Here is a 27,002-nt window from a genome sequence, read left to right as displayed (position 1 = left end):
CTTTACGCTGTCTTTCTTTGAATTGCCACTTTCTTTATCATTTAGGATATTAGCCTTGACAAGCATCATCTCATATACCATAGGCTCACTAAAACTGGAGATGAGGTGCATCTTTTTTTCCTTCTTTTTTTTTTGCAGAGGTACAGCAAAAATGGGAATAAATGTTTTATGCTAGCACGTAATACTGCGAGATCTACCTTCATGGGATATTAAATACAATTTGAAAGAAGAATAAAAAGTTCAAACACTTAGCCAGCAGCAAAGTAAGTGTAACTTTTCACCGCTTGCATTATTTAAGATAGGCTCCATCATTTTATCAATCTATCGATCTCGCACCAGAAAGATGAAAATGGAAAAATAATGAGGCCGATGAATGCTGTGTAAAGAACATCAATGTGCAAAATTTAATTATCTGTGCTGGAAAGAGCAGAGAAAATGTGTCGGCTGTTTTCTAAAACAAAAAGAAAGTGAAAAAAGGAGCAGTTAATATTTTTCCCTCTCTGCATATTTTAATTACCAGATCAATCATAACTTCGTACTGCAGCACTGCAGAGAAAAGAAAATTGCAAGTCTAAATGAAAAACAATAGATTTGCTTTAAAGTCTTCACTCTTTTGAAGTCTAAATTAAAATTTCAGGTACCTTTACAAGAGCCTTCTTCAGAAAGTTATGATATTTAATTAGCGTGTTTAGATTTTGCTGAAATTAAACTTCACAGCCGAGCATCATGTGAAATGAAGACTGGTATTCCCAGGCTTCAGGTGTGGGGGTGGGGATGGTGGGGATGGTGAGGGGGGAGGCCACTGCAGATGAACAGTGGGAATTAAATCACTTCGGCACGTGAGGCCTGTGTATCCTCTGACAGAAGCTCATGTTCTTCTGACTTGTGCTGACACCGGCCTGATCCGGTGCCGGGTCTCTGTGTTCAGTGGAGGGGAGAAACAACTTTACTCCGACTGTGTCTGTGCAGCTCCGATTCTGCGCCTGAAATCAGAGAGTCGTGCCGTAGAATCGACGGAGCAGCTCTCCCGTTCCGCCTTTTTCCTCTTCACACGAGCTTTTCCTGGTTGTGCGAGCACTGATGTTTATTTCTCCTGGCACGTCCTCGCCGGCACTGAGCCACCGATTTCACACATTTTTATTGGCTAATTTGACTGTGCTCTTGCCAGCAGCTGAGAGTGAGCCAGGACTCGGAGAATCTCAGAGACAGTGCTGCTGCTGTGGTTCGTCCTGCTGCTGCTGCTGCTGCTGTCTGACTTAGGGTGCCTGGAGGGAGCAGATGAGGAAACAGAGGCGTTCACCTGCCTCGTAACCAGTAGCTGACCATGTTAAGACCGAGGCGAGCTCAGTCTTAGAAACTGCCTCTTGGATTAGTTACTGTGTGCTGCTGGTGAGTGTCCAGTCAGGGATGTGATTGCCTGTCTGTTAAGGTGACAGGGGTTTAGAGGAGGGGATGTACACCCAGTCAGACATCCAATAGGAGCGCTGCAGCCGGCGCTATGCGTGCGTCCATCCTCAAACATGGCTAACATTTGCACAGCAGCGGCAGTCAGGCGTGATGTCTCTGGGCTCTGAGGTTTGTGCTGTCAGGACGGTAGAAATTAAACCTGGCACTGCAGAGCAGAATGTGCTGAAACTCATCAATTCCACATGGCTAGAGAGCCAAGTGCCTATTTATAACACCCCCCCCCCCCATCTTCTCTTCTTTACCTGGTGTGCATCCCTGACTCTAAACACGCATCCATAATGATGAATACACCCAACTGGGACGCTCCGACAGGGCATCAGTCAGGACAGGAAAACAAACACGCCAACACACGCCATCAGATCACAGCACAGCAGAGGAGGGATAAGACTGACACTGGGAAGGCTGATGGAAAGGTTGAGGCGTCTCAGCATAAAAACACCCGGCAGAATCACAACAATCAGTCACCACACAGGAAACAAACAAGGGCAGTCAGATATATTAAACTTCTACAAAAGGCCCAATATGGAGCTGAAAGATGGTGCAGCGCTGGGAAACGCTGCCACCCAACTACTGGGTTTGTTTATGTTGTCATTTACTGAATTAATGATATTTCATTTTAAAAAGGTACTGTCTGAGCTTCTGCCAAGCTGACGGATGGTAAATTCTTAAGCTATCAATTTGGCCAGAAAAAAAAAAAGTGCTCACCTCTGCAGACAGAAAACATACGTAGCAAGCATATTTAAAAAGAAAACACAACCTGTGTTTTCTGTTTGGATCTGCGAGATAATGATTTCTATTTTTGTCCTTCTCGTGGAAGGCTTTTTCTGTTATAGCCCTCAGTTTTATTTTATGAGAATAAACTGGTTTGGTACAAAACTGGCAGTGTTCACCAATTCTATATTTACTTGTAGCTAGCAACAAATCCCGACCTATACGAGTCACCTAGAAAAAGTAATTTGTCCATATCAAGCATTAACCTCCAGTTCTGGGAAATGAAGCGCTTGTCAAAACTGCAGTTCCTCTAGTGGCCACTTGAGGCTATCTTTAAGGAAGCTGCGGCTCTCTTCCACAGCATGTCTTTTATCCTGTTTTCCTTCTCTCACCCCAACCTGCCGCAGCAGATGGCCCCGCCCCTCCCTGAGCCTGGTTCTGCCTGAGGTTTCTTCCTGTTAAAAGGGAGTTTTTCCTTCCCACTGTCACCAAAGTGCTTGCCATAGGGGGTCATATGATTGTTGGGTTTTTCTCTGTATGTATTATTGTAGGGTCTACCTTACAATATAAAGAGGCGACTGTTGTTGTGATTTGGCGCTATATAAATAAAATTGAATTAAATGGAATTGAATAAACTTCCATGTTAAAATGACAATTACAATAAACATTTTTGGTCTTTATAACTAATGTACTTGATAGCAGGTAGATTTTTATTATTTTCATTCATTTAAATCCTTCATAAGCCTTACAATTTTACATTGCACATTAACAGCATGCCCTCTTTGAGTGAAAGGTGAATGCTGACACAGCTGAATGTCTTTTTGTACCAACAAACCACCCAGGAAGTGCATGCTTTTGGGTGAGGGTAATTCTACTTTTATCTGTTTTTTTAGGCTTCAAAAGCCAAAGTTCACAAACCTGTGGGTGGCATCGTCCTGGCTTTATATTAAATTTATCTGTAAATATACCAACTTAAAATTCACTTGCTGATTACAATATTTTCACATTTATTATTCTGTATTTTGTCAGTTGTGCCCACAGTACCTGGCAGAAGTTACACAGGTCACTTTAAAGTTATTCCCAACAAGGATGTTGGTATAGTGCAAAAGGCTGAGCAGGTTAACCAGAGGCCCAGGTTCAAATTCACCCAGAGGCCATTTACTACATGTCTTGCACTGAATACGTTTAGAATGTAAAGTGATGTGTCAACTTAAACTAGACTATCTCTAAGAAATATCAGTATCTTCAGAAAAAGGCTATTTATTCACTGCTCATGTACAGGACTTGGCATTAGACGAAATGAAGTTGCATTGTTACAGCAGGATACAGAGCATTTGATCCAACATCCACATATAAGCTTGTTCATCTCTGATTAATCGTGATCGATAAAAGTAAACTTTAAAGTAATAGAAACTGAAACAGTGAGTGAATCGAGGTGCATTACGTTTGACTCAAAGCAGCTTTTCTGCGCTGATGTGGAGAACATGCAAGGCCATTCACCCTCAGGAGATGCAAAGGACGTAGAAGACTCAAGGAAGGTATTATCTAATGTCCAATTACACTCCCACGCCCCCTCACATCCCTCTCCCTCTTGGCTCTCCCTTCTCTCTCCTAACTTCCTTACTCTCACCTTCATTCCCTCTCCTTAGCATGAAAAGGACACAAGCGATAAACTAGGAGCAGAAAGCCGGTGGTTTACATGGCCCCGGAGCCCATTATGTTCCCCACAATAGGCTGGAGGCCGGTGCGTGCTATGAATAGGTAATGGCCTGGAGATCCTGGGCCTGGCCTGCTGCTCAATGAGCCTAAGACAGCCGAGCAGGAGACAGGCATTAGAGATACCTCGTCGGCCCAGTATGGAGCAGCCTGGTCATAGCCGGGGGGGGAAGCATGGGAGGATGGGCGAGTGGGAGTGAGTAGGAGGGTGTCGTAAATGCCCCTTACATAAGGTAGGGCATGAATAATAACACAAAGGGAATATTCAGAGGTACCTGGGAGGCACAGATCTGGTTCACTGGCACAGAAATATGAGCCTATAATGTACAAAGAAATCCACACTAGCTTGCTTTTAAAACTGTACGTAGTCTACTAGCAGCTTTTTATCAGACTGTATGACTCTGCTGCTCACTCATTCCGACACCACCTTCCCAAGTTAGCCATCCACTCATGCAATCTGTACCTAATAACCGCAAGGTTTAGCCCATGATGAAGATCTGTCTTCATTGAGCTGGAAAAGCTGTAGCGTCGCCGAGCATTTTTCCTAACGGCGCAGTCCCTCATCTATGAAAGTGCCATAGAGCCCCTCAGACAATTAGGCAGGGAAAAGCTTTATGACCGTTAGACTCACTCAGCGAGCGGCACTCTCACTGCCAGCACCGCCAGGAGCGCTGGCTCGTGCAGAAAGGTAATTACGGAGCCTCTCATAATGACACAGAGGAAGCTTGCGTCATAACACCCACAGCCTTTTATCATAGCGCTGTAATTAATTATCATCCTTTACTCTTTGATTCATTCCACTATTCATAACATATTCATACATTCAAGAGAAATTATCATTTCCTTCAGGAATTAATCAAAAAGGAGGAAAAACTGGTCGGCTCTCGATGGATGATCAAAGATGGTGGACGTCTACCTCGCCGCGTGGAGTACGGGAGGGCAGCTCAGGGCGAGGCATTATGGGCAAAGGTCTCCACTCAGCTCTTATACTCGTGGACAAATTATCTGCAAGAAGCCTTAAACGAGGATGAAAATACAGTTGCAGAAGCTTTTAATGACAAAAACAAAAAAGCACTAAAGCAGATATGACAATCCAAACAACTGTTTTGTCTTTTTTATTGCACATTTCTGGTGCCGCTCTCCAGCATGAAAGGTCATATTACCAGCACAGTCCACCTTTCCAGACAAGACACAGCAGCCATTTTGAGATGTCTTAATTCATTTGAAAAAGACCTCCAAAGCTCACACAGAAAAACAAGCAACCACAACAACAACAATATACATGAAAACATTGTCTTCCCTCACATCATCACTTTTAGCACCTCAGGGGAAGAAATGGCACAGTTAGACTCATAAACAGGTGTCCACCGGCCCCCAGCTCGCACTGCTTTAATAGCTGTTTGATGTTTTTGATGTCTAGTCAGCTCGATCGTACCTTACTGCTTGATAATGAGGGCCAATAATGATTCCTGAGCTTGAGGGGTTAATGGCATGTAACCGGCAGAGCTGCTAATTACACGTTACAAACTATTTATCAGAATCTCCATCTGCGCAAGCACCACAACTCTCATTGTGCACGCTAAATTACTCTACGGATTATCATTGTAAAGCAAGTTTCAGTAATTAGGGACCCATACTGCTGTTTTCTTTTTCCGAGATCGCCGAACGACATCAAGAGGAGAGGAGAGAAAAATAGAATGAGTGCTTAATTTGGGCCTGATATTCAGATTGTCCGGATGTGAGGAGGAATCTGCCTCTCTCCTGCAAACATACCAGGAATCACGGTTCGTCCTGAGGGGAGTTTATACTCTAAAGTGAGAGGGAGGTGTAAATTGCACTGAGAAGCCTGCGAAGTCTCGGTGAGAGTCGGCAAAGTCTGTTTTTCCTGTATGTTCAGATGGCAGCGAGAGCTCTGAGAGAGAGAGCTGTGTGAACAGCGCGGTCCAACGGGCCCGGCTCTCCAGCGATCGGTTATTTGAGAAATAACTGTCATATCCCTCAGCCCCAAAGGTGTGCCTGAGACCATGGAGACGTGTACCATCTCCTCTTCTTCGCCGTAAATTTTTATTAAAATTACCTTCTTAATAAGACAGTGTTCATTATAAAACCAAAAACGCCGGTCTCCCAGGGCCCTGTGGATTAATAAGGACAGCGGTGTATTTTAAGCCGTAAACTCAGCTCCTCACTGTCCTTAATCTCCTTCCTACTTCACAAGGCCAAATTAACACCTCTCCTCAGCTCTGACGGGACCTCATTAGCAAACTTCCAGGGAAAGAAAAGAGGAGAGCAGAACGAAAGGAGAAAAAAAAGAGAGAGGAGAAGAAGGAGGGAAGCGACCAATGACAGCCACCAGCTCTGGGATTAACCCTTTCTCCTCCTCCAGCTCTGCGGAAAAACTAGGTCGGCAACGTGTTTCTAATCAGTCGCCTGGTTAGTGATAATTAGAAGGCGAGATTGGACGGGAGAAGAGAGGGAAAGTGGGTGGGGAACATTGAAATGAAAAAAGAAAAGAAAGGGAACCTGTCATGTCGCAAACACTTCAAAGGAGCCGACTTCTCCTTTAGAAGTGGCATGATGAGGGTCCAAATACCAAGAGGCACTCCTCTGGGCCTCCGAACTGCAATGAGGGAGGGGAAGAAAAGGGGGGCAGGGACCCAGTTTTTTTTCCTCCTCGCAAGTATGCATCCTCACACACGCACACGCAGAACACGCCGGGACTTTTCTACTGTTCACCACCTGTACAGTGCACCTGCAGGGGAGCTTCGGTCTATCCCAAACCACACAGCCAAATAAGCACATCCAACTCCAACCTTCCCTTCCACTGTCTCCCCCTGCAGCAGCAGCAGGTCGAGGTCCCACGGCTTACACTGAGGTCGAGCAGACTACCGCTGGGTAAAGTTCACAAGCCTCTGCAAGCTGTTTGACATTACCAATAAGGTCAAAGTGTATCAGAAAAACACCAGAGGATTAGATTATTATGGTGTGCTTAGTTGCCTGCTGCACCCTGCGATCAAAAAATAGCTTTTTTGCTTTGCAAGCTGGCTTACTTATAAATGTGCAGAACACGAGCCTGTGGTAGTTACACAAGAGAGACCAAGAGGTACCCAGAGAGGCCTGCAGCTAACATGAAAAAAAAGAAAAAAAATCATTGCTCATTATCAGCCATCTATTTTATCTACTATGAAACATCTCGAGACTCCCAGTTGTCAGACATCAATGGTGCTTAAATTAATCCTTTGGGTTCCTGTTTGCACAATAAAGATATGGAAGGGTGCTTCTGATATTTGTGGAACTTTACAGTCGGAGTAATTGAATTAGCACAGAAATCAACCACAGGGTGCTGAATGTGATAGCTCCTGCCAGAAAACACGCTTACTTGGGCATAGTCAATTATAAAGCATTAAAAAGAAGCTGCCAATAATCGCTTCCAAGAGATCTGAACAATCCATGCCGAGTGTTCTAATGTTTACCGATGATGAGGCTTTCAGGTTAGCGCTGAGCGGGAGTTTAGAAGGGGGAGAACGAGACTGGAAACATATTTGTGGTATCATTTCCATAAGCCTCTGCTTCGTGGACCATAATGCAGCTCACAAATGTGATTTATGACCTTGGTTTAATGGCTAGAGTAGAGTCTTGGTAGGTATCAGATGACTTTTTCAATATGGCGACGTCAGAGGGGGCACGCTGAATGCACCATCACAACAGGAAATGAGGGCTTGTCTCAGCCAAGAAAATATGAGAAGCCAGATATCTGATCATCTAATGGCAGATAGATGCTACTTCACTTTGACAGAAAAGGCATCAGTCAATAAGCACCAGATGAGCAGTAACATGAAAAGCACGCCATGGATTCCTTGCCCTATCAATCAAGTGTTTCTTTCCAGGAGCACAGTGGTCTGCTTTGGTCAGTGTGCTAAGCAAGAGTGTCTCCTTTCAGTAGATTATAATGTTATGCAGACAAAGCCTCAGACATCGTCGATAAAAGCGCTGAATCTGCTAAATCTGCTGCTGAATCAGTGATCCGTAGCATGCAAAAGTCGTGCGACTCACCTGGGCTTGGAAACTCTTGAGAACAGGTGCCACCATCTCCCGGACTTCCTGTGTACAGACAAAAAAAATTGTCTCAGCACTTTGTCGTTTTTGCACACACTCCACCTGTCTACCAGTCCCAGTGCGGCACAAACATAAGAAAGAGCACGTTAATGGATTCTCACCACAGCTTCCCTCACATTGCACGTGTGCTGCCGGTGAGTTACGTCGTAATGGGGTGTGAGTATTAGTGGTTAAACCTGAAGAGTTTGAGTGGGCATGTTTCAAAAGTGGGGCTTTCCACTAGCTAGAGATCCAGACGTGTGCGAGCTCTCGCAGCCTCAGGTAAGGGGATTGTGCTGCCAGTGGTGACAGCCTGATCCTGTCTTAAACGCCTGTATTATACTGACAAGATTACAGCAGCGCACTACAGGCTGAGATAGGCAGGCAGCATAGCAAATAGTTTGAAGGTTAATTTATAAAATATAAAAATATTCCCTTTGAATTCAGCCTACATGTCAATAGTTGATCATTTCAAAGGAAGATGATGAAAAAGGACTAAATCATATCTGTATCTCTCTTAGGTTTTGCTTTTCATGTACTCGGTTCAATCTACCTTAATTGCCATTTTGCTTTACAAAAGCAAGGTGCATCGAGGTCTCAGCACATTTTTAATGTAAAGCAGAAGAACATGAAAATAAGTGATGTCTATATAGCTTCTTAGTAGGTATTAAAAATAGCCCAGAACATAAATAATGACACATGAAATTCTACATGTTGTTAAAATCGTATTGTGATGTATTAAGTGTAATGGTTAGGATAGTTTGACATCCGCCCCTTTTAGTAGAATTTAGTAGCGTCTGAAAGTATGATTAGTCAGGATGTGACAAAAAAATGCTCTCTTTCACTTTTTCTACTCTTGGTCCTGCATGATGTCAATGCGAGGGGATATCCCTGTTGTAGTCACCTGAGCCATACACCTCTGGATGTAAGAATTCAAGCCCCACCCACCTGATGTTCAAACCTCTTGTAGTCAGAAGAAAGTTTTCTTAAAGGGAGGGGAAAAACGGCTCGCTTCAGACAGAAGATAAGACGAGCTCAATAAAGATTATATTTTAACTGTGAATTATGCAAAGCTATTCAGGTCCAAGAACATAAATATGGAACTAGAAAATAATAATAGATTGGATTTATATAGCGCTTTTCAAGGCACCCAAAGCGCTTTACAATACCACTATTCATTCACTCTCACATTCACACACTGGTGGAGGCAAGCTACAGTTGTAGCCACAGCTGCCCTGGGGCAGACTGACAGAAGCGAGGCTGCCATATCGCGCCATCGGCCCCTCCGGCCAACACCAGTAGGCAAGTAGGGTAAAGTGTCTTGCCCAGGGACACAACGACCATGACAGAGAGCCCAGGGATCGAACCGGCGACCTTCCGGTTACAGATGCGATTCCCAACCCCCTGAGCCACGGTCGCCCTTGTGAGCATAACGGGTCCTGGTTAAATAAGATATTTTTAGTACCCCTAAATAATGACAAGAGAAGAACTGATTGTAAACAGAAGAAATATTATAGCTTATGTTCGCTTCAAATGACATTCACATTCCAGTACTTACACTGAAAGATGCATTGCTTAATAGTTTCTCTCCGTGGTGCTAACCACAAAGAGATCTCATATCTGACTACACTGTAGTTAATGCAATGAAATTTCATTAAGGAAAGCTATTCAGGACTGGTTCCAGATTGTCCAGTTCATCAGAATCATATGGCTCCAAGTGCATCACTCCTTTTTACCAGTGCCAACATGTTTCTTTTGACAGCTACATATTGAAAAATAATCAACATTAGCTTTTAATAAGTGGGGCACACCTCAAATACTTATTTCTCCTTTAGTTTCTAAACTCTAACATAATAAAAACTGTTTTGTTGTGGCTCAGCTAAGAAGAATCAATAACAGTATCGGTATCAAGTCTTATCAATATCTATCGCCAGTCCTCATTCTACGGCAGCCCTGAGAGGTCAAATGCATTGCAACTTAAGAAAACGTCAGCATATAGAAAAGCTACCAAAAAAAAACTACACACAAAAAACACAACGGAAAGAGAAAAGATAAAATGCAACTCAAGCGTTTCTGTGGAGACGATAACGTGACAAGCTGCGAAAGTGACAAGCTAACAATAAACGACTAATAGCAAACACGTAGCTACAGTATTACATGAACCATGTGACCTTACCTTTTTCTCCCTCACGGCACTGATTAATCCTTCTTTTAAGCGTATCTCAGCGGCGCAACCCTTCACATGTTTTAGTTTCTGTCACTTCTGCAGCTGTTTTGTCACCTTAATGCCTCCTCCCCCCCAAAAAAACATCTGTTGTGCTTTGACTCTCAGGGCCACCGTATCATTCGCTTTAAAGTCTTAATTAAGGAATCTCATCATTGGCAAACAACAACTTCAACATTTAAATTTGACTTTGGCTTAAGGTAGAATTTTTTTGTTTGTCCCTCAACAAGAAAATCTAAGAATTACAGATGAACTATTAATTAAGAAATAAAATAAAGAGGGGAAAATAGTGCTGGTGGCAAGACAGCAGAAGGAAGGAAGTAGCAAGAGGCTATATGAAAAGATCAATGCAGAGTCAGTGGTCCACACCGCTTCAGCTGAAGACAAACAGTGGATGTAAAGAAACACAAAGCTATGAGATTACATGTGAGATTATGGCTAAGAAGCTAAAAGGGCCTGCTTCATCACTGTAGCAAACTTTAGGGATGCTACTTGTATGTTAGCCTAGCTTTGGAGTAAAATACACAATTTATCTGAGCATCTGTTTAGACTTTTTTTTTTTTTTTTAGCATGAGCACATTTCACGTTTGTGTACAGCATGTGTGTAAACATATGTTGAGAAATAGCTTGGGTAATGTGTATATGTAATAATATTCTAATTAGCCATGTGCTTGGTTATGGTAATTAGCCATGTGGAGCTTTGTTTTAAGAGACTGCAAAACATGCTATTCTAGTGAAAGCTGTTAGAAGAGAGTTCAGAAAAAGAATGAACTGAAGATACATCAGACTAACGGAGTTCACTTGTTGTTAAAGGAAAGTAGCTGCTTTGATAGCTCAGTGTATATCACAACTTGTGTCTGGTTCTGTATTGTAACATACAACCAGAGACAAAGTAGTGAACCCTAACAGGTGGGATGGTGCAGAGGGGGATGCGTCCTAATCAGCATTCATCACATTGTTTAGTCAGAATCCCTTTCCTTAATGGGTTTGGAGAGACACCTGTTCCTGATCCATCTCATAAACCTGGAGATATATCAACATCCACTGCCAACTCTGACACCAAGATAACTTTTTCATAAAGTGGTGCTTTAGCTTTGGAGTTGAAAGCAACCAGCACAGTCGTGCTTACCTTTTTTTGCAAATGAGCCCCCTCAACCCTCATCGCACCAAGCCAGAGGCTAATACTGCAAGGCCTCAGCATTTAAATATTAACTGATCTACTGGAAAGGGGAAGGGAGGAGGCTAACCCTGATTTCTCGCAAGTGCTGCGCACTGTTAACATACAGTATGCTAATGCAGGCTTTACAAGAGAAATAATTCCCTGTTCAAAAAGGTATGTGCGGGGGCTTGAGCAGCTGCAGTGATGCAGACAGTCAGTACCTGCTGAGGTGAAGATGAGCAAAATGGCACATAGTTGAAATAATGTAGGGGGGTCATATGTGTGTATGTGTGAGACAGTGTAAGGGGTGGGGGGGTGCCAGACTCACCTCAGGGACATTTCTCTTGAACTCTCTGCTCAGCTCTACCAGGTGCTTGTGGGAATGTTCACTCTCCTCTTGTCGACCCGCCAGTTCAGACGCTGCAGAGTTTAGCTCCCTCTACAAAACACACAAAAGACAGACAAACGGTGAGACGGGGGGAGAGAGAAACAGAGCGAGACAGAGAGAGAGAGAGACGGCACTTTAGGGAGCCGGCCAAAGCTCATCCAGTAAAGCTTAAGAGTGTACATAAATAAAAATACACTGCTGAATATTAACAATGTAATCCTTCATGATCTCACAGCAGTAATACTTACAGCTAGCCCTGGCCCATAAATAATTAAGCCAAAATAAATCCAATGCCTACAGTAGCAGAAGGCCTTTTAGATAATCAGTATTTGAAATAATCAATACGCTTGCAACAGCTATAGAGCGCCAGTGAGCGAATGGGGTGAGAGGGTGAGAGAGAGAGCAAGGGAGGGAGGGGGTCACATGTTAAGGCCCAATAACCTGACAAACACCCTTATAAACAAATGGAGCTTCCTTCTGAAATGAGTGGCTGTTTTTTAAGCCCGGCCGAGACCTGATTCAAACACACGAGCGCCTCACATGCTGTAGTAATTACCACAGGTCAGATCTATTTTCAGCCTCTTTTCCATCTCTCTCCCCCATCGCCCGCACCAATCTTTATATTGATCCCGCTCAGATTTTCAATACGCGACAGCAGCCTCCATAGCTTTAAACCACATTACCCTTTTGCTACAACAACGGGCCCCAATTGCTATTCCATTAATGTCACATCGGTTGCTTACATATCTGTAGTCATAGCAAAACAAGAGCTCCGCCCTGCCGACATGTCTGATCCGCTATGCATAGCTGCCTGTGCAGCAGGCCCCTTCATCAGAACCTTGCATTCACCGTGGACTCAGCTGCACCACATGCCATCCGCAAATCCAATATTATTGATCAGTCATCCAATTCCCGGCTCTTTCAGCAAACAGAAAAAAAAGGGAGAAAGCAGATTCAAACTCTGCTTTCCTACACCGAGCAGTGAAACAGACAGCAGTGTATTCCTCTTAGTTTGGACTGTGATTATCAGTAATTGAGGAGGCTCTTCTTCTCTTGTAACTGCTGGGTTACAATATAAAAAGTGGAGTAGGGGATTCAATTACCACTACGAATTTATATATGACGGAAATTAAATTGACTGTGTTTTAATTAATCTGCAGTCTTACTTAAAGGCAATTTAATAAATCATAACACGACAAGGAGGAGAGGGAAAAAAGTCAGATAATGGAAGGATGAAGCTTCCAACCAGCCGTGGCCTCGTGGGATGGTGACAGCCTGTCGGTTGGAGAAGCGGTCTGTTAATTGAAGGGCTGCTGGTTCAAGTCCCTGGACTGGCGAGTCAAAAAGGGGCTAAAGTAGGAATGTGCACTGTCTTAAGCGAGATGCTATACACTGAGACTCTAACGCCACAACTTTACCAATTTGTCTACAAGAAAGGTACCTGACTGATGCTATCGCCTCTGCAGTAAAAGTTTGTTGCGACAGCATGCAAGCCTTGAGGACATTTACAACCTTGGCGCTGTATTGGCCAAGGTCCATGCTCCTGAGATGTGACGAGCAGCGTCCAATGTCAAAGCTACAGCTTTAATGCCCATCAATCCACCCCAGGTTCCTCTACAGGAGGTTATATTAAACTTATCCCACTAACTCTTTCTTCTCCAACCGTCTTAGCCTATAAAATGTTCCACAGAAGTCCATTTAAATGTTAGGTATGGCATTATTGTATGTCACAAAACTATAACAGCATTTTATTCTTTCTGACTTCCTGACTCTTTCATTGGCGTTCAGCCTCAATGCAACACACTGAATCTTTAAATTTGTTCAATCAAAACAACACTTTCAGTCATTAAAAGGTTAAAAACCATACAACTAAGGATGTACTGATCCATCACTCCAATATCACTATCAGCCCATTTATCAGCCCAGTTGACATATGCAATGAAAGCAGTGAGAGCCAAGCTGAGGTCTAAAACTTTCAATTTAACTTTTTTGAGTGCCCTAACATGTAAAAAAAATCTGATTTAATTCATGCAGCTTTGTTTATTTTCTATAGATCTTAAACTTGAACTGTCGAACTGTGTCCAGTTGTTGAATTATAGTAATTTTATAACAACACACATGGATAGTCATGTGTAACATGTTTGCAAAGGATTTAATTTCTGACAAAAACTTCACTTTCCAAGAAATCGGTGATCGATCACTGAACACAGAGCGTCATCGCCACAGGCTAAAGACGGAAAAGTCACAAGCATCACTACAAGGGGGCAAATGTTCCTGACTGGCCAGGTTGCACCTCCAGGCATGTGCTGCTGTGCTAAGCTGCAGTTTTCCGCTCATAGCCAAGAGGTTTGCTGGATGAAGATTTTTAGCAAAAAAAGAAGTTAACAAATATTGGAAAGTCTGGTTCTTATCGACTGCATCATTTCTTGGTTGTTTTTGTGGCAGCAGCCAATCTCTGTTAGCGTCTTTGCTCATTTTTCCCCATATGCATCGCATATTGAGATTGATGTTTATCATTTGTGTCACTTTAGCAAAAGCTAAATATAAAAAAAAAGAAAAACATTTTTTAAATGTATTTGCTATCCTGGACATAAAGTAAAAGCACTGGTATAGACAATCGACCAAGTTATTTTAAACATTGGCATTAGCATCAGCCCAGAGCTTCACTACAGGTGATGCCATAAATATATAAACAAATATAAAATTATATTTTTTCACTGTTCACAAAGCCTTAGATGAGACTGCTCTCATGTGGTATATATGCAACATATAAACCAGTGGCCAACTGAACAGATTAGGTGCACGCAAATAAAGAAATAAGACGAGCTAGAAGATACATAGTGCAATACAGTAAGTCAGATTAATCAAGTGTAGTTTTGTCTTTTAAGGAAGACTGCTAACAATACGAATAATAGACATTACCACCCATTTTATTCTGGGTCAGTTGTTTTCATAGCTCACTGCAGTTATTTTCTATGTGTGTCTGGGTCTGTGTGAAATTGCTTTGCATTAATACAAAAAGAAACTAAAGAAAAACTTAAACTGCAGCAATGCAATGTGTAGTTTTCAAGTAATGACAGGTCAAGTTGAAGTCAATCATGCCTAAAAGGCTGCGTGCCTTGTATTTATACCAAAGACCAATGTAACATGTTTGAACATCTACCCTTGTCAAAACGTCCCAATATTTATGATACGTTTGGTGAGAAGGAAATGTGTCTTTCCTTGTAAATCGTGCTGTCACAGAAGGAAAAAAAAAAGAAAGAAAAAGGGCATGGCTGTACAGGATAAGGCGACAGGACTTTATAAATTCCTGTTAGTCCTCACAGTCCATCTGGGATGAGCCTTCCTGGAGATTAGAGAGTCGGCTTTCAGAAGCCGGCCAACCTCCACTAGATTCAAATGGCCCTAGACTGGCTAATCTTGCCAAGAGAAAATTCCTCAAGAAGTGACTTTGAGTGGATTTTATAAGTACTTAAGATATAACAGTGTGGTTTTTCTGAGTCTGCCCGTGCGTCAGTGGCTTCGCCGTAAAGCTGGGCTCACTTTTATTGCAGCTCAGCTGATGAGAATGGTGGATACTCATGCAGTATGCAAGTCAAACAGTGCAGTCATTATGGCACGGTTATTTTGAAAGCATCCCCACAGTTTCTAGACCATTACGAGGGAGGGGAGCCTGGGCAACAGCCCATCAAATGAAACCTACTGCCTGTCTTTCTGGAAAGAAGTGAGGCAGAACAGACGGTTTGCTACTTTGGTTGTCTTGTTCAGACTGATGATGGGAGAAACTCACAATATAGTGTTGCTGAAATAGCAATGCTATCTCCGGAGACAAAAGATACTGAGGAAGACTTTTCCTCTGCTTTCTAATCAGATGTGATCCGTTTCAACCTACAACCAGGGGACCTTCAAGATCCCTGATAAAATTCACTTATCTCCCTTCATTATGTTGGGCTTCATCCTTCACAGGATCAATTGCATGAACATGTAGATTTCTTCGTCTTAAAAAAAGAGGAAGAAAAGGCAAGTTGCAACAAGCTGTGCAAAGAGGAGTTTCTCAGTAATCATTTGACAGGTTTTAAAAAGGGCGATTGGGACCAAATTTTCAGTGTGTGGCAGTCAGGTCAATACAGAGCTCCTGTCATTAAGCCTCTGCCAGTCAAACATCCAGCCATAATTGATGAGTTTCCCCTGGGAGGGCGGAGCTGTCACTGGGACCAGAGGAGGCAGGAAAGAGGGATTTTGAGAATGGAACCAGTCCTGGTGTGCTCCCATCGATACGTGAGAAGAAGGCAATCTTGGTGACTCGAAAACAAAGACCAAGAAAGAAGGAGCTTAGTGGTTTTAACAGGCTAGATCTGCACCCTATTGGCAGCCTGTAAACGGACTAGCGGCTCAATGACCAGCTAAACACAAGGGAAGGAAAAAATAGCTGTGAAACCATGACTCATATATCCTTTGGCTTACAAAAGCAGACTGTGGCCTTCTGACACTGACCAAAGACGGACCCCATAGTGGAGCCATCAGATGATATGATAAAGCAGCTGTTTATATTACATTAAGAGGTCTGAGGTTTATGCAAAGCGTGTTGCAGCGAAGGCTACAGGCACAGATCCTTTCAGATTCCATAGGGTGAGAGAAGCAGGCAAGAAACTGGAGGTTAGAGGTGGCAAGAAATCTGACACACAAAAAAAGACAAAGCGAGTATGTTATGTTTCTTTAAATGATGATTCTAGGCAAAGGGAAGTTGGATAAAAGCTAATTAACACAATTGTTCTTGACAAAAAAAAAAAAGTGGAGCAAAATGATGTGCTGTAGCAATCTGTGCAAGCAGGAATGTTTTAGGTAAAATCCAGGACTCGCTAATGTGTTATGTTGGAGTAGATTTGACATTGATTCATTAAACCTAGCTCATCTTGATTACATCTGTGGTGGTAAGCTATTTTCTGGCCTTTCACAAAGACAAGCCGTGGTGGAAAATGTTGACAACTGTGCAAAAAAAAGAAAACTAGCAAGGTACTGCATTGAGTTAGACTGAGTCAAAATCACTATTGTGTGCAGTGGGCTTGGACAGCACAAATTAAATAGGGAAAAAATAGGAAGGAGGAGGAGAGAGGGGAAAATGCAGATGGGGGTATTATTTTTCTTTTTGTATCCCATCTAATTGCAATCATAGGCAGATGTCTGAAAGTGTGACAGCATCAGCAGAATTGCTGCTGAGAGCACAGAATCTTTGTCTAAAAATAATCAGACATTCTGTGTGCTGCTGTTTGTTATAATGGTAATCGATGCTGGAGGCTTTGAATTCCATCAATTTATAGATCCACTCTGTTCTGCCTGGTGACTGTACTGCCTCACAACCCCCACCGCATACGCACACTGACACAACAACACACACTCTTTGCACGCAAGGTCTTGCACAAAAGAGCGATTTGGCACACATGTGTGCGCACAGACACATGTGCGCTGACATCTGCACACGGGGGGCTGCAGCGAACGAGGCAGAGCGGGGACCAGTATGTGATTAAGATAAGTGTAGTTTCCTTTCATACTTTCCTTATCGCTTCTCATTCTCTGTGAGGCACAAGATTGTCCATAGCAGCCTCAGATTAGCCCCGCATCTGAGACGCCACATTCGAGAGGGCAGACTGATCAATAAATCAAATCACTACAATCAATGGCCCCAATCACTGCAGTCTAGTCTGGCCTCAACATTATGATTGGCAAACGCTCCCAGCCGCTAACGGCGGAGGGAGTGGTTTGGCTGAAGGGGTTAGAGGAGCTCGGGGAGAGGTGCACGTTGGCGCCTGTCCATATGAAAGATCCAAAATGAACTCTTATCTGGCCTCCTTGAGCTGAGCGTCAGTTAAGGGCACAAACAGACAGCGTGTGTCTATGTGGGTGCTAGACCGCCCAGACAAACCCAGCAGGGAGGAGCTTCTGACCTCCGCGACCCCACACTTGGAATGTGAGCTGAGCATGCAGCTTCTGACAGGGATGCTGTGGGGGGGCGGGATGCTATCACCTGGCATCCCCCTCCATCTGTTTATTCCCCGAACTGATGCTTCGTTAGTTTTGCTCTACATCATTTCATGTCACCATCACACTGCGGTTCAACCAAACTACCCAATACCCACTATTACCCAATATTTCCCAGTTCGTTTAAACAACTGTGAGTGCCACATGGGGTTGAGCTTAACCCAAGATAAAGATTTAGAAAAAGTTACAAAGTATACGGTCTACCCACAAAAATATTATCTAAACATGGTTATGAAGAGGTCTGCACTGAAAATCTGCCAAACACTGACTGCCAACGGCTAATTAAAGAGAAATAAGGCGCAAATAAGCAGCTTCCACACACAGCTATTTGCATACACATCTGTTAGGTAAGGTAACACAGACTTGCCTCAACTTTATATTCAATTCAATTCAATTTAGTGACAAATCACAACAACAGATAAATACCCAACAATAATACAGACAAAACCCCAACAATCAAACGACCTGCTATGAGCAAGCACCTGGCGACAGTGGGAAGGAAAAACTCCTTTTTAATAGGAAGAACCCTCCAACACAATCAGGCTCAGGGAGGGGCAGCTATGTGCCGTGACGGGTTAGCAGTTAGCAGAGGAAGACAGGACAAACATGAATGTCTGTGGGCAATAAATCTGTTAAAGTATCATCTGTAAAGACAATTTCCTTGTTTTCATGGGGAAAAAGGCAGAATGAATGACCACAAAAAAATAAAGACGAGAGAGAATAAACCATCAGCTATCAGCCAAATCATAATTTTTGTATCTGCCCAGAAAATCACAATCCATGCGTACTTCAGTCAGAGAGCTCATATTTGAATTTACTGATTCATTAAAGCAACAGAATATAGCGAGAGTTCAGCTCTGAAATCATCTCTTCCCAAAAATATGACACACGTAGAATCTGGGACATGATAAGTAATTATCCCTCAGAGCCCACAGGTGAATGTTGGGGTAGTGGAGGGGCAGCGATGCAGGACAGCAGCAGGCCTGACATGTCTGAGGAGGCGATAGGAAATTCTGCAGCTTAAACAGACTTCGAATGATATGAAGACATGATGCCTTCCTTTCCTTTTCCCTTGCCATTGCCTTATTACATTTGTGGGAGTAGAGTAATCACAGGATTGGAGGTTTGATCCCATGCTCATTGCGCACGTCATATAAAAACGTACAAGCTGCAGCCGAAAAATGCTGCAGCAGTCATGCAGGAACTGTGTATAATAAGCATGTGTGCTCCGAGTGTCCAATAAGTCTCCTTTCACCTCCTCTGATACATTTTATGTCTCCTTGTGAGGTCCTGACACCGAGGTTGGGAACCCTAGCTCCGTCCACTGTGTAGCAGCAATGCTGACTGCATTGTGCATAAACAGGTAAAGGTGTATAGTGTACAGACTGTGTGTGAGGACTTACCGGCGAATGCGGAGGGAAAATAAATAAATAAATGTTTTTTAAAAATCACGTTTCATTTTGACACCTCGCTCAACTCTGGACTGGAAAGTCTGATAAATCATCCAAAATAATTAATCCCCAGTCAGTCAGGCTGTCTTCAAACAGTATGCTAAATCTTACAAAAGGAAGGAGAAGCGCATGAGCGTTACAACCATCAGCAAAAGGTGTGACTGGTGTTGTCAGCCATTATTCGTCATACCCTGCTTCATTTAGAGAGTTTTTGGCGCCTGATGCGCCAGAGCACAGCCTACTTGTCAACACTTCTCTCTCTTTAAATCCAACATGCACGCTTGGACACACATGTACACACAAATGCGCTTTTCCCCCTCTTTTTTTTCACACTAATGCACTGGTAATTCATCTTAGTATGACCAGGGAGGCCCTAATTCCATTTATTGTAAAGTCTTATTCAAAAATAGTATCAAGAGGTATCATGAAAACATCTTATTACAGCTCTTTCAAACAATCCTGTATCCACTCTGAAACCAATGAATAACTTTAAATGCCCTCCAATTAGAAACTTCAAATTACAATCCATGACTGAGCGCTCCAAACGAAGGCCAATTACAACACCTTATATATCATCATTAAGGCCGAGCATTGTTCTGCTCCTTTCAAACTCTGTGGTTACAATCAGGGTGTCTATTGTCATTGTGTTGTACATGCAGGGTGACTAATTACACAGTCCTATGATTCATTAGCAGACTAGTGGGTTGAAACCTGAGCGAAGACACGATAACCTCAGTCGGCCAAAATGATCGGCTCAAATGGAGATGTGAATATGAAAGAGCAACGGGGAGGTGTTACAATAGTTGAGAATTAGAAAAAAGAGAGAGCCCGGTGCTTCAAACACAATAACCGTCCAAAATAAGTTGGGGGTTTTTTCTTTTCTGGGGTATGCGTGAAAAATTAGGCGAGCGGCAACAGTGTCGCACTTGAATAAAATTGGGGACAGGTTTTGCTTTCTGGTTTCTAATAACTTTCAAAGTGGAAACAGAGGAGCGTGCTGCGGGGGACTCGTTCCTGTGAAGCTTCACCATTGAGGTCAGTTTGCACGAGAGGAGGAAGGCTCCGCAGACGCAGCCATCGCTGCCGTGGCCCACTTTCACCTGAAACGACGAGCTGCAGCGATGCAGCACAGCTAACCTGCGATTGTTTATTCTCTCTTAAGAAATGTCAATCTGTTCGCTCTCAGGTGTGCTGCTCTTCCTCTTGTTTTTGTTGTTTTCTCTACCCCCCACCACCCCATCCTCTACGTTTTCCCTTGTCGATTGCGGTGAGATCAAAGCGAAGCCGCTGGAAGAATCTGAATATTTCAGGTGTGGAGAGAGGGCTGCGTTTCACACCACCTGTGTAGCGCCGAGAGACGGGTCCCTCCTCTCGCTCAGACTCAGTTAGTGGGGCCCCTGGGGCCCGGCGACATAAACCGGGGCCACCTGTCTGAGAGAGAGGGAACACTCCCTTTACCCTCCCTCTCGGCATCACACTTTCATTTTACAGCATTTGAACCAAAAATAAATGAATCTAAATAGAGCGGTGAGAGTGGGAATAAAACCGGAGCTGACAACAAGCAGCCGAGAGCTTTGAGCTCCGTCACAAAAGGCTCGGGGAACTGGCAGGCGAGTTCTGTTGTCACAAAATGGGAGCAGCCACTTGAAAGGCCAGTTTATACTTCAGTCGCTTTAAAATTTGCCCTGTTGTGCAACAGAAGGTAGCGCTCGTATATTAAATGATAAGCTCGGTCAGGAGATTGTTTCCTGCCTTAATACGGCGCACAGCGTCGAGCAGGTCTGTGGGATGATTCTCATCACATCGTCAGGGCCACCACATCTGACCCAAAGCAAATAAAAAGCATCCCTGATGCCTGCACCAGCTTTGCCAGTTTGATGTAGCCTCTCTCCTCGGAGGGCCGTGCGCCTCGCCACGTGTGCAAGTGCAAGTGCAAGCGCTCGCCAACGTGCGCGTGTTGTGCGGACATGTGCTCAGGGGGGCGTGGAGGAGGTTCCACGCTGCCGGTTTCCAGCCATGTCTCTCAAAAGGGCCGTAAAGTCTTTACAGCAAATTCCTTACATTCATCTGTGTCAGAGCGCTCGGCACACATTAGGCGTTTACACGGGAGGAAACACAATCTATTTGATGCTACACTGCCCACACGTCCAGAGCCCTCCTCCTCACGCTGGAGATTCACAGTGTTTAACTTCCATTTCATATTCTGAACAGGCAGGCAGACAGGCAGGCGAGTGCGGGGAATGGACTCCATCTTGCTGTAAATCAGCGTTTAAACAGCCGACTAAATGTAATCTGGAATGAGTCAACAAGAGGGCCCGCTCAAGATATTTGTTTTTATTTATTCTGGAATGTGCAATTGATTTTTGTTGTTCTCCCTAATGATGTATGCAAACGGTGCACTGAAAAAAGTCACACTTCTTTTTCTTTTTTTTGCCCCCCTCCGCCGCCGCCTGATGCTGCTTCCCATCTTTTAATATCAGGGATACTTATGAGAACAAGTGGAGGTTAATCTAGGGAGTGGGTCATAGCCAAGCGGCTCTTTGTAAATGTCAGCTGGGAGATCCGGGCCTCTCTTATTACCACACTAAACCAACACGGCTGATGGCTCCAAGACGGATGTGTGGCTCGGAGGTGTCTTCCCCCTCCGCCCCTGCTTCTCGCCACCATCACGGACCAAACCCATCCCAGAAAACCTTATTAATCAATCGATTTATCGCCATAAATCAGGCCAGGCTTTGATTGTATCAGCAAGTCCATGCGATCAATCAATTAGTCGGGACCTAGCAGCCCAATTTGCCTAAAGAAAGATGAATGCTCCCCCGCATCATCCATTTGGCTGTCCGTTTACCCATCAAACACGGCTGCTGTTGACTCCCAGGCCCAACGTGCATCCTTTTATTGATTTCTGCAGATTAAACTTGCAAAAGAATCAAAGGACACTTAACTGACTGGGAATTATTCTGCCTTCATTTGTAGTGAAGTATGTTCTCTGCCGTCTTTTGATGGCGTCGCCTCGTATCATCAAAAACAAGTGTAAACATTAAATTCCAGCAGGCACAGCTCTTTTGAGCAGACCAAAGTGACAGCTACAGAGGATAATGCTCATAAGTAACTGGGGGGAAAAAATAAAATAAATGGGGCACAATGGGACAAATCATGGATTATTAGTAGTCAGCCCTACCCAGGTTTATATGGCAAGGCAAGGGGGAGTGGGGGGAGCTGAGCTAGGAAACAGCTGGGTGAACAAACAGTGGAAAACATATGTGTAATGACATATTTGTTTCATATTTTATCCCAACTGTGAATTCCAATCCACATTGTGACACCAGCTGCCTCGGTCCAGTGCCTCCCATCTGCAACTCTGTGTCAAGACGTCTCCCAGGACGAGCTGCGAAACTTCGGGGACGACAAAAAACCGACAGGAGCAAGTAGAGCACGACAGAGTGGGCTCCCGGAGCCTCGGTGTGCTTCTCCCCGAGCGGCAGGTTGGAATGCGGCAGACTGCGGCGCTGCCATGGAGAGGAAAGAACGCCCGGGGCTCCCCAGAGAGAAAATCTGTGGGGGCATTAGGGCCCCACCAGACCTGGTTCTGCTTCACACCCCTAGATCCTGCGCTGTAACAGCCAGGGGGAGGGTACCGCAAAGCTATCTGCCGGGGCTTTACAGTGCTGCCCAATCTCCCCAAGACTCACCATGTAATTAGAGATAAAGACAGAGGGCTCGGCTACTCAACCTCAATTCTCCCAGCTTCACACACGGCTGCCCACCCATAGCCCCCCCAAGAGGAAACCCCACCACACTGCCACTACATCAGCAGCCGTGTACGCTAGCTGTCTACAAACCCCATCATCTCCCGACCGAGAGTTCCACACACTAAACATTTAAGACGCTACACGATCGTGACTGACTGCCGTTCAAATATGAAGTATCCTGGAGTTGTACAACGGCAGAGTGCTTTTTTTTCTTCCTTCGACGCCATACTCCACATATTATCTGTACTGAAGAGGATTCATATTGTAAAATTTTCTCAGGTAAACAATAACCACGGTAAATAAGTAATTTTTCTTCATATCTAAAACTTCATCCAGGCAAGGCAGAAAAATTTAGAGGATATAGCAGAGGAGGAACTCTCGAGTATATTCAAGAAACATAAAATTATACTATGGAAGGATCCATTATTCATCTCAGATACATTTTTCATTTAAGAGTGGGCTGGATATGAGCAATGATGAATGCATCGCCCAGGATGCAATTTGTATGTAAAATAACAGAAGATTACAGAATATGTTTTAAGTGCAAATGCAGTTTGTTGCCATCTAAGTAGAAAATGCATTCCTACAAAAAGGAATAAGACCTGAGCCCCATGATGCTCCCTCATAAAAATCACTTAGCCCATAGCTAGGCCCCTCGCCAGTCCACAGAGCGGGTTACAATGAGAGGCTCAAGTGATGAATGAGCCGACTGGAGTAGATTTTCATTCATATAATATACACTACCTCTTGGCGTGCCATTTGAAAATGTGGGGATAAGTAAACTGAATTACTAAGACTAATTCAACTCGCATCCAGCTCAGCAGCACACTTCCTTGAAATCCGCCCCTCCAAAAGCGAACGCACACGGCGAACGCACACGGCGTAAACACGGCGTCTACGCACAAGCGCGCACAAACATACAAGAGCGTTTCGCTGCCTGCCAGGCATCCACATGTTCCTCTCAGGACTCGCTCTCTCCTCATCAGCTTCACTCGGTGCACACCGTCTCAATTCAGCGCATCTCAAAGACACACAAAGAGCCTTCCCCTGCATTCACAGTACAAAGATTGAATACAGGCCCCTAACACAAGACATGCCCACCACAGAGCATGTAATACAACTCATTACTGGGCACGCAGGGTGGAGAGGGCTGTGATGGGAGAGACAAGCACAACAGGGAGAGGACGGGGGGTAGGGGGAGCCTCTTACACCAACATCTCCATCTTTCTTCACAACTAGCAAAGCTCTTAAACAAAAGCTTAATAACTAAAGCCACCCGTGTTTTTCCATGCCGGTGGAATTGCAAGAAAAAACAGAAATACTGCTCACACTTTGGGTGAAATTCAAACAGCCTCAAGACCACTGTGTGCCTGCTTTACATGGTGGATAGCATTCAGCTCTGAATTGTAACTTCCCCTGCTGCCTCTGACCCACAAGCAAACCACTGTATGTCCAATCACAAAGAGACAGGGGGACAGTGTATCTGGGTCAGCTGCATTGATCTGAGCTCTGGGGTCAGGTTTTTGTGTGTGGACGAGAGGGCACTAGGTTTGGCTCCGTGCACGCAGAGCCAAAGAGAGGGTGCCATGTTTATCAAGGTAGGCAGGGAGGAAGGAGGACAGCTAATCCACCACCGCACGCAGCCTCGTGGACCTTCCGTAACCTCGGGGCAATCGCATGACCTGAGGCGAGGCATTACACACATTAAAAAGACATGAACTTCAGAGCATTGGAGTTTCAAGCACGCGATCAATGTGGCCACAGGTGCAAACATTTTCTGCACTGCCAGTGGAATGCCCTTTTTCCACCCCCTCTCACAGGATTACACTGGAGCCTGTTTTTGCACTGTGTTCATGTTAATGTCAGCAATAATAAAGACCTGCAGCACAAGAAACAATAAAAAAAACAAAACAAAAAAAAACGAGCGTGAGCTGGAGACAGCTTTTGGAGGTGGGCTGGAAGCAGCGCGGGGGGGTGGGAGCGAGGGCAGGATGTGAGGAGTATGTCAACTTCTCCCTGTCTGCTCCCCGTGTTCGCTCGCTTCAGAGTGAGGGGAGCAAATGGGCCTAATTCACACTGGCTATGTGTGAGTGTCTCTGCTGTCTAGCAGCGTGAGAGGGAATTAGATCTATGGTTTGTAGCCTTCATCCCTTCCCAGACAGACTTGTTCCGGCTCAGAGGCGCTGCCTAATCCGCACCTCTCTCCCGCTTGCACTCCCGGAAAATGACTTCACACAGCTGCCTCAAACACCCAACGCAGCAATTCTCATCTGACTGAACTCCCCCCTACTCAAAAAAAAAAAAAAACTCAGCAGACCTCCCATAGCTCATTTAACATACCAATTCATCCCCAAAGCCCACCCTACCCCCTCCTTTTAGGAGTTGAAAACAACAAGGAAAACAACTAGAGCCCCACTTGATAATTTAAGGGCTCTTTTCTCCAGAGAGTTGTCAGATTCAGCGGTATACTGAGAGGAATTCAAAGTGTGAGGAGGTACCCTGAGTGAGCAGTAGTTGGTTTATAGGATGTCTGTGACTCACCACGTTTTGTTTTTTTTAAAGATATAGGAATTTGAATCACCTGAGGTACCAATTCAGCTCTTCCTTGAGCCCGTCTTCCTCCATCTATGTACCCATCCCCATCAAGTGGGTAAGAAGTGAATTAAAGTGAATGTCAATTCACAATGAGGGCTCTGGGAACACAAAGCCAAACGAGTTCTCACATTAAAACCCAGATCTTGGCCAGGTGGATTCTTGTAGTTGTTGTCAAGGACACAATCATAGTAGATAGGGCCGGGCTGCAAGAGGGCTGCTCCCAGGCACAGCGGCCTATGGAGGGTAGCTCTGGATAATAGCGAAGGCCACTCAGACAAACACTCCAGCCTTGAGGACAGGAAACGGGGGGAGATCCTTGTTATAAAGCCCAAGTCTATCTCCTAACAGCTTTTATCTGTTTAAGAATACCCCCACCTACGCAGTGACGCCTTACACTCCTAACCTTCTTTTGTCTGTTCCATAGAAGAATATAAAAGATGGACCTAGACACCTTGACATCACCCATTGGTTTCTGGATTCTGCATTTTATAGTCTCAAAGTTAGGTTTTTAGTGCTGGCTATAATGTTGTTGTTTTTTATGATGTAGTGTAAGTTATTGGCTAAGGCTAGCAAGCTCCAAGGATTCAATACACATATATAAACAGCCTGGCAACTAAGAAAAAAAAAGTATAAAAAAAAAAAAAAGATTTGTCAGATATGTACATTAACCTCCTAGGACCTCGCATCCACATATGTGGACATCACATTTTGGGTTGTCTAGACCAAAATACTAAATTGTGCTCTACAAGGGCCTGACATCCACTTATGAGGACATTATACTGCCACTATTCTATCGAAATTTAAAACGAATGTCCTCTTACGTGGATCTTATTTTTCTCAGAAACAAAAATCAGGTAAAAAAAAAAAAAAAAAAATCAGGTAATTCTTTGTTTTTACACTCATCAGGGCCCAATCAGCCCAAATAGCAAAGAGAAAGTGAAAATGCATGCCATGAAAGAGTTCGGGTCTTAGGAGGTTAAGAATACTCCAAAAGGCACCAAATCAACTCACTGTAGTGGAGGTGATGCCCAGCAGACCTCTGGGAGCTATAGCTGCTTATGTCTGGGTGACTTAAAATCAAATCAAAGCAGCAAGAACCCCAACTTTAGCTTTACCAGGACCCAAATGGAAACAAATGCTTGCCACAGGGGTAGCTCCAGATGTTTGGTTTGGCAGGTTTATGCCAGATGTCCTTCCTGGTTCAACCCCAAAGGTGATTTGCATCTCCAGCTGGACTCAAACCAGTGACTTTCTCTACCAGAAAGCATACCAAATCACCCATAGTACAGCTGAAGCAGGAAACTACCCATGGAGACCAAAGCAAGTTTTTGTACTAGGCTATAAACACACCATCTAATGCTGTTAATATGGGCATTTTAATTTAAGAGACTGTGGGGACTGGCTCGGTTTT

At 44.1% G+C, this 27,002-nt stretch overlaps 1 protein-coding gene across 3 annotated transcripts in view; it reads right to left on the bottom strand.

The window, feature by feature from the left end:
• cux2b (cut-like homeobox 2b) overlaps positions 1-27,002 on the bottom strand; it is a 98,017-nt gene that overhangs the window by 50,037 nt on the left and 20,978 nt on the right. For 2 of the 3 annotated variants that reach the window (XM_086313419.1, XM_086313420.1), the window contains exons 2-3: positions 11,698-11,808; positions 7,945-7,992 (exon numbers count right to left, since the gene is read on the bottom strand). In XM_086313419.1, coding sequence (XP_086169545.1) covers positions 7,945-7,992; positions 11,698-11,808 — 159 coding nt within the window. Of the gene's footprint in view, positions 1-7,944; positions 7,993-10,162; positions 10,279-11,697; positions 11,809-27,002 lie in introns of those variants that run through there. The other variant, XM_086313421.1, reaches the window with a different exon arrangement.

This window comes from Aulonocara sp. 'chitande type north' Nkhata Bay, linkage group LG12 (assembly GCF_057382095.1).
Source record: "Aulonocara sp. 'chitande type north' Nkhata Bay isolate Kocher_YH1m ecotype deep benthic linkage group LG12, A_spYH_male_GT1.1, whole genome shotgun sequence".
NCBI classification, from domain to species: Eukaryota; Metazoa; Chordata; class Actinopteri; order Cichliformes; family Cichlidae; genus Aulonocara; species Aulonocara sp. 'chitande type north' Nkhata Bay.
Note: the sequence above shows the minus strand (reverse complement) of the source record. Positions and strands in the feature narration are given on the sequence as shown.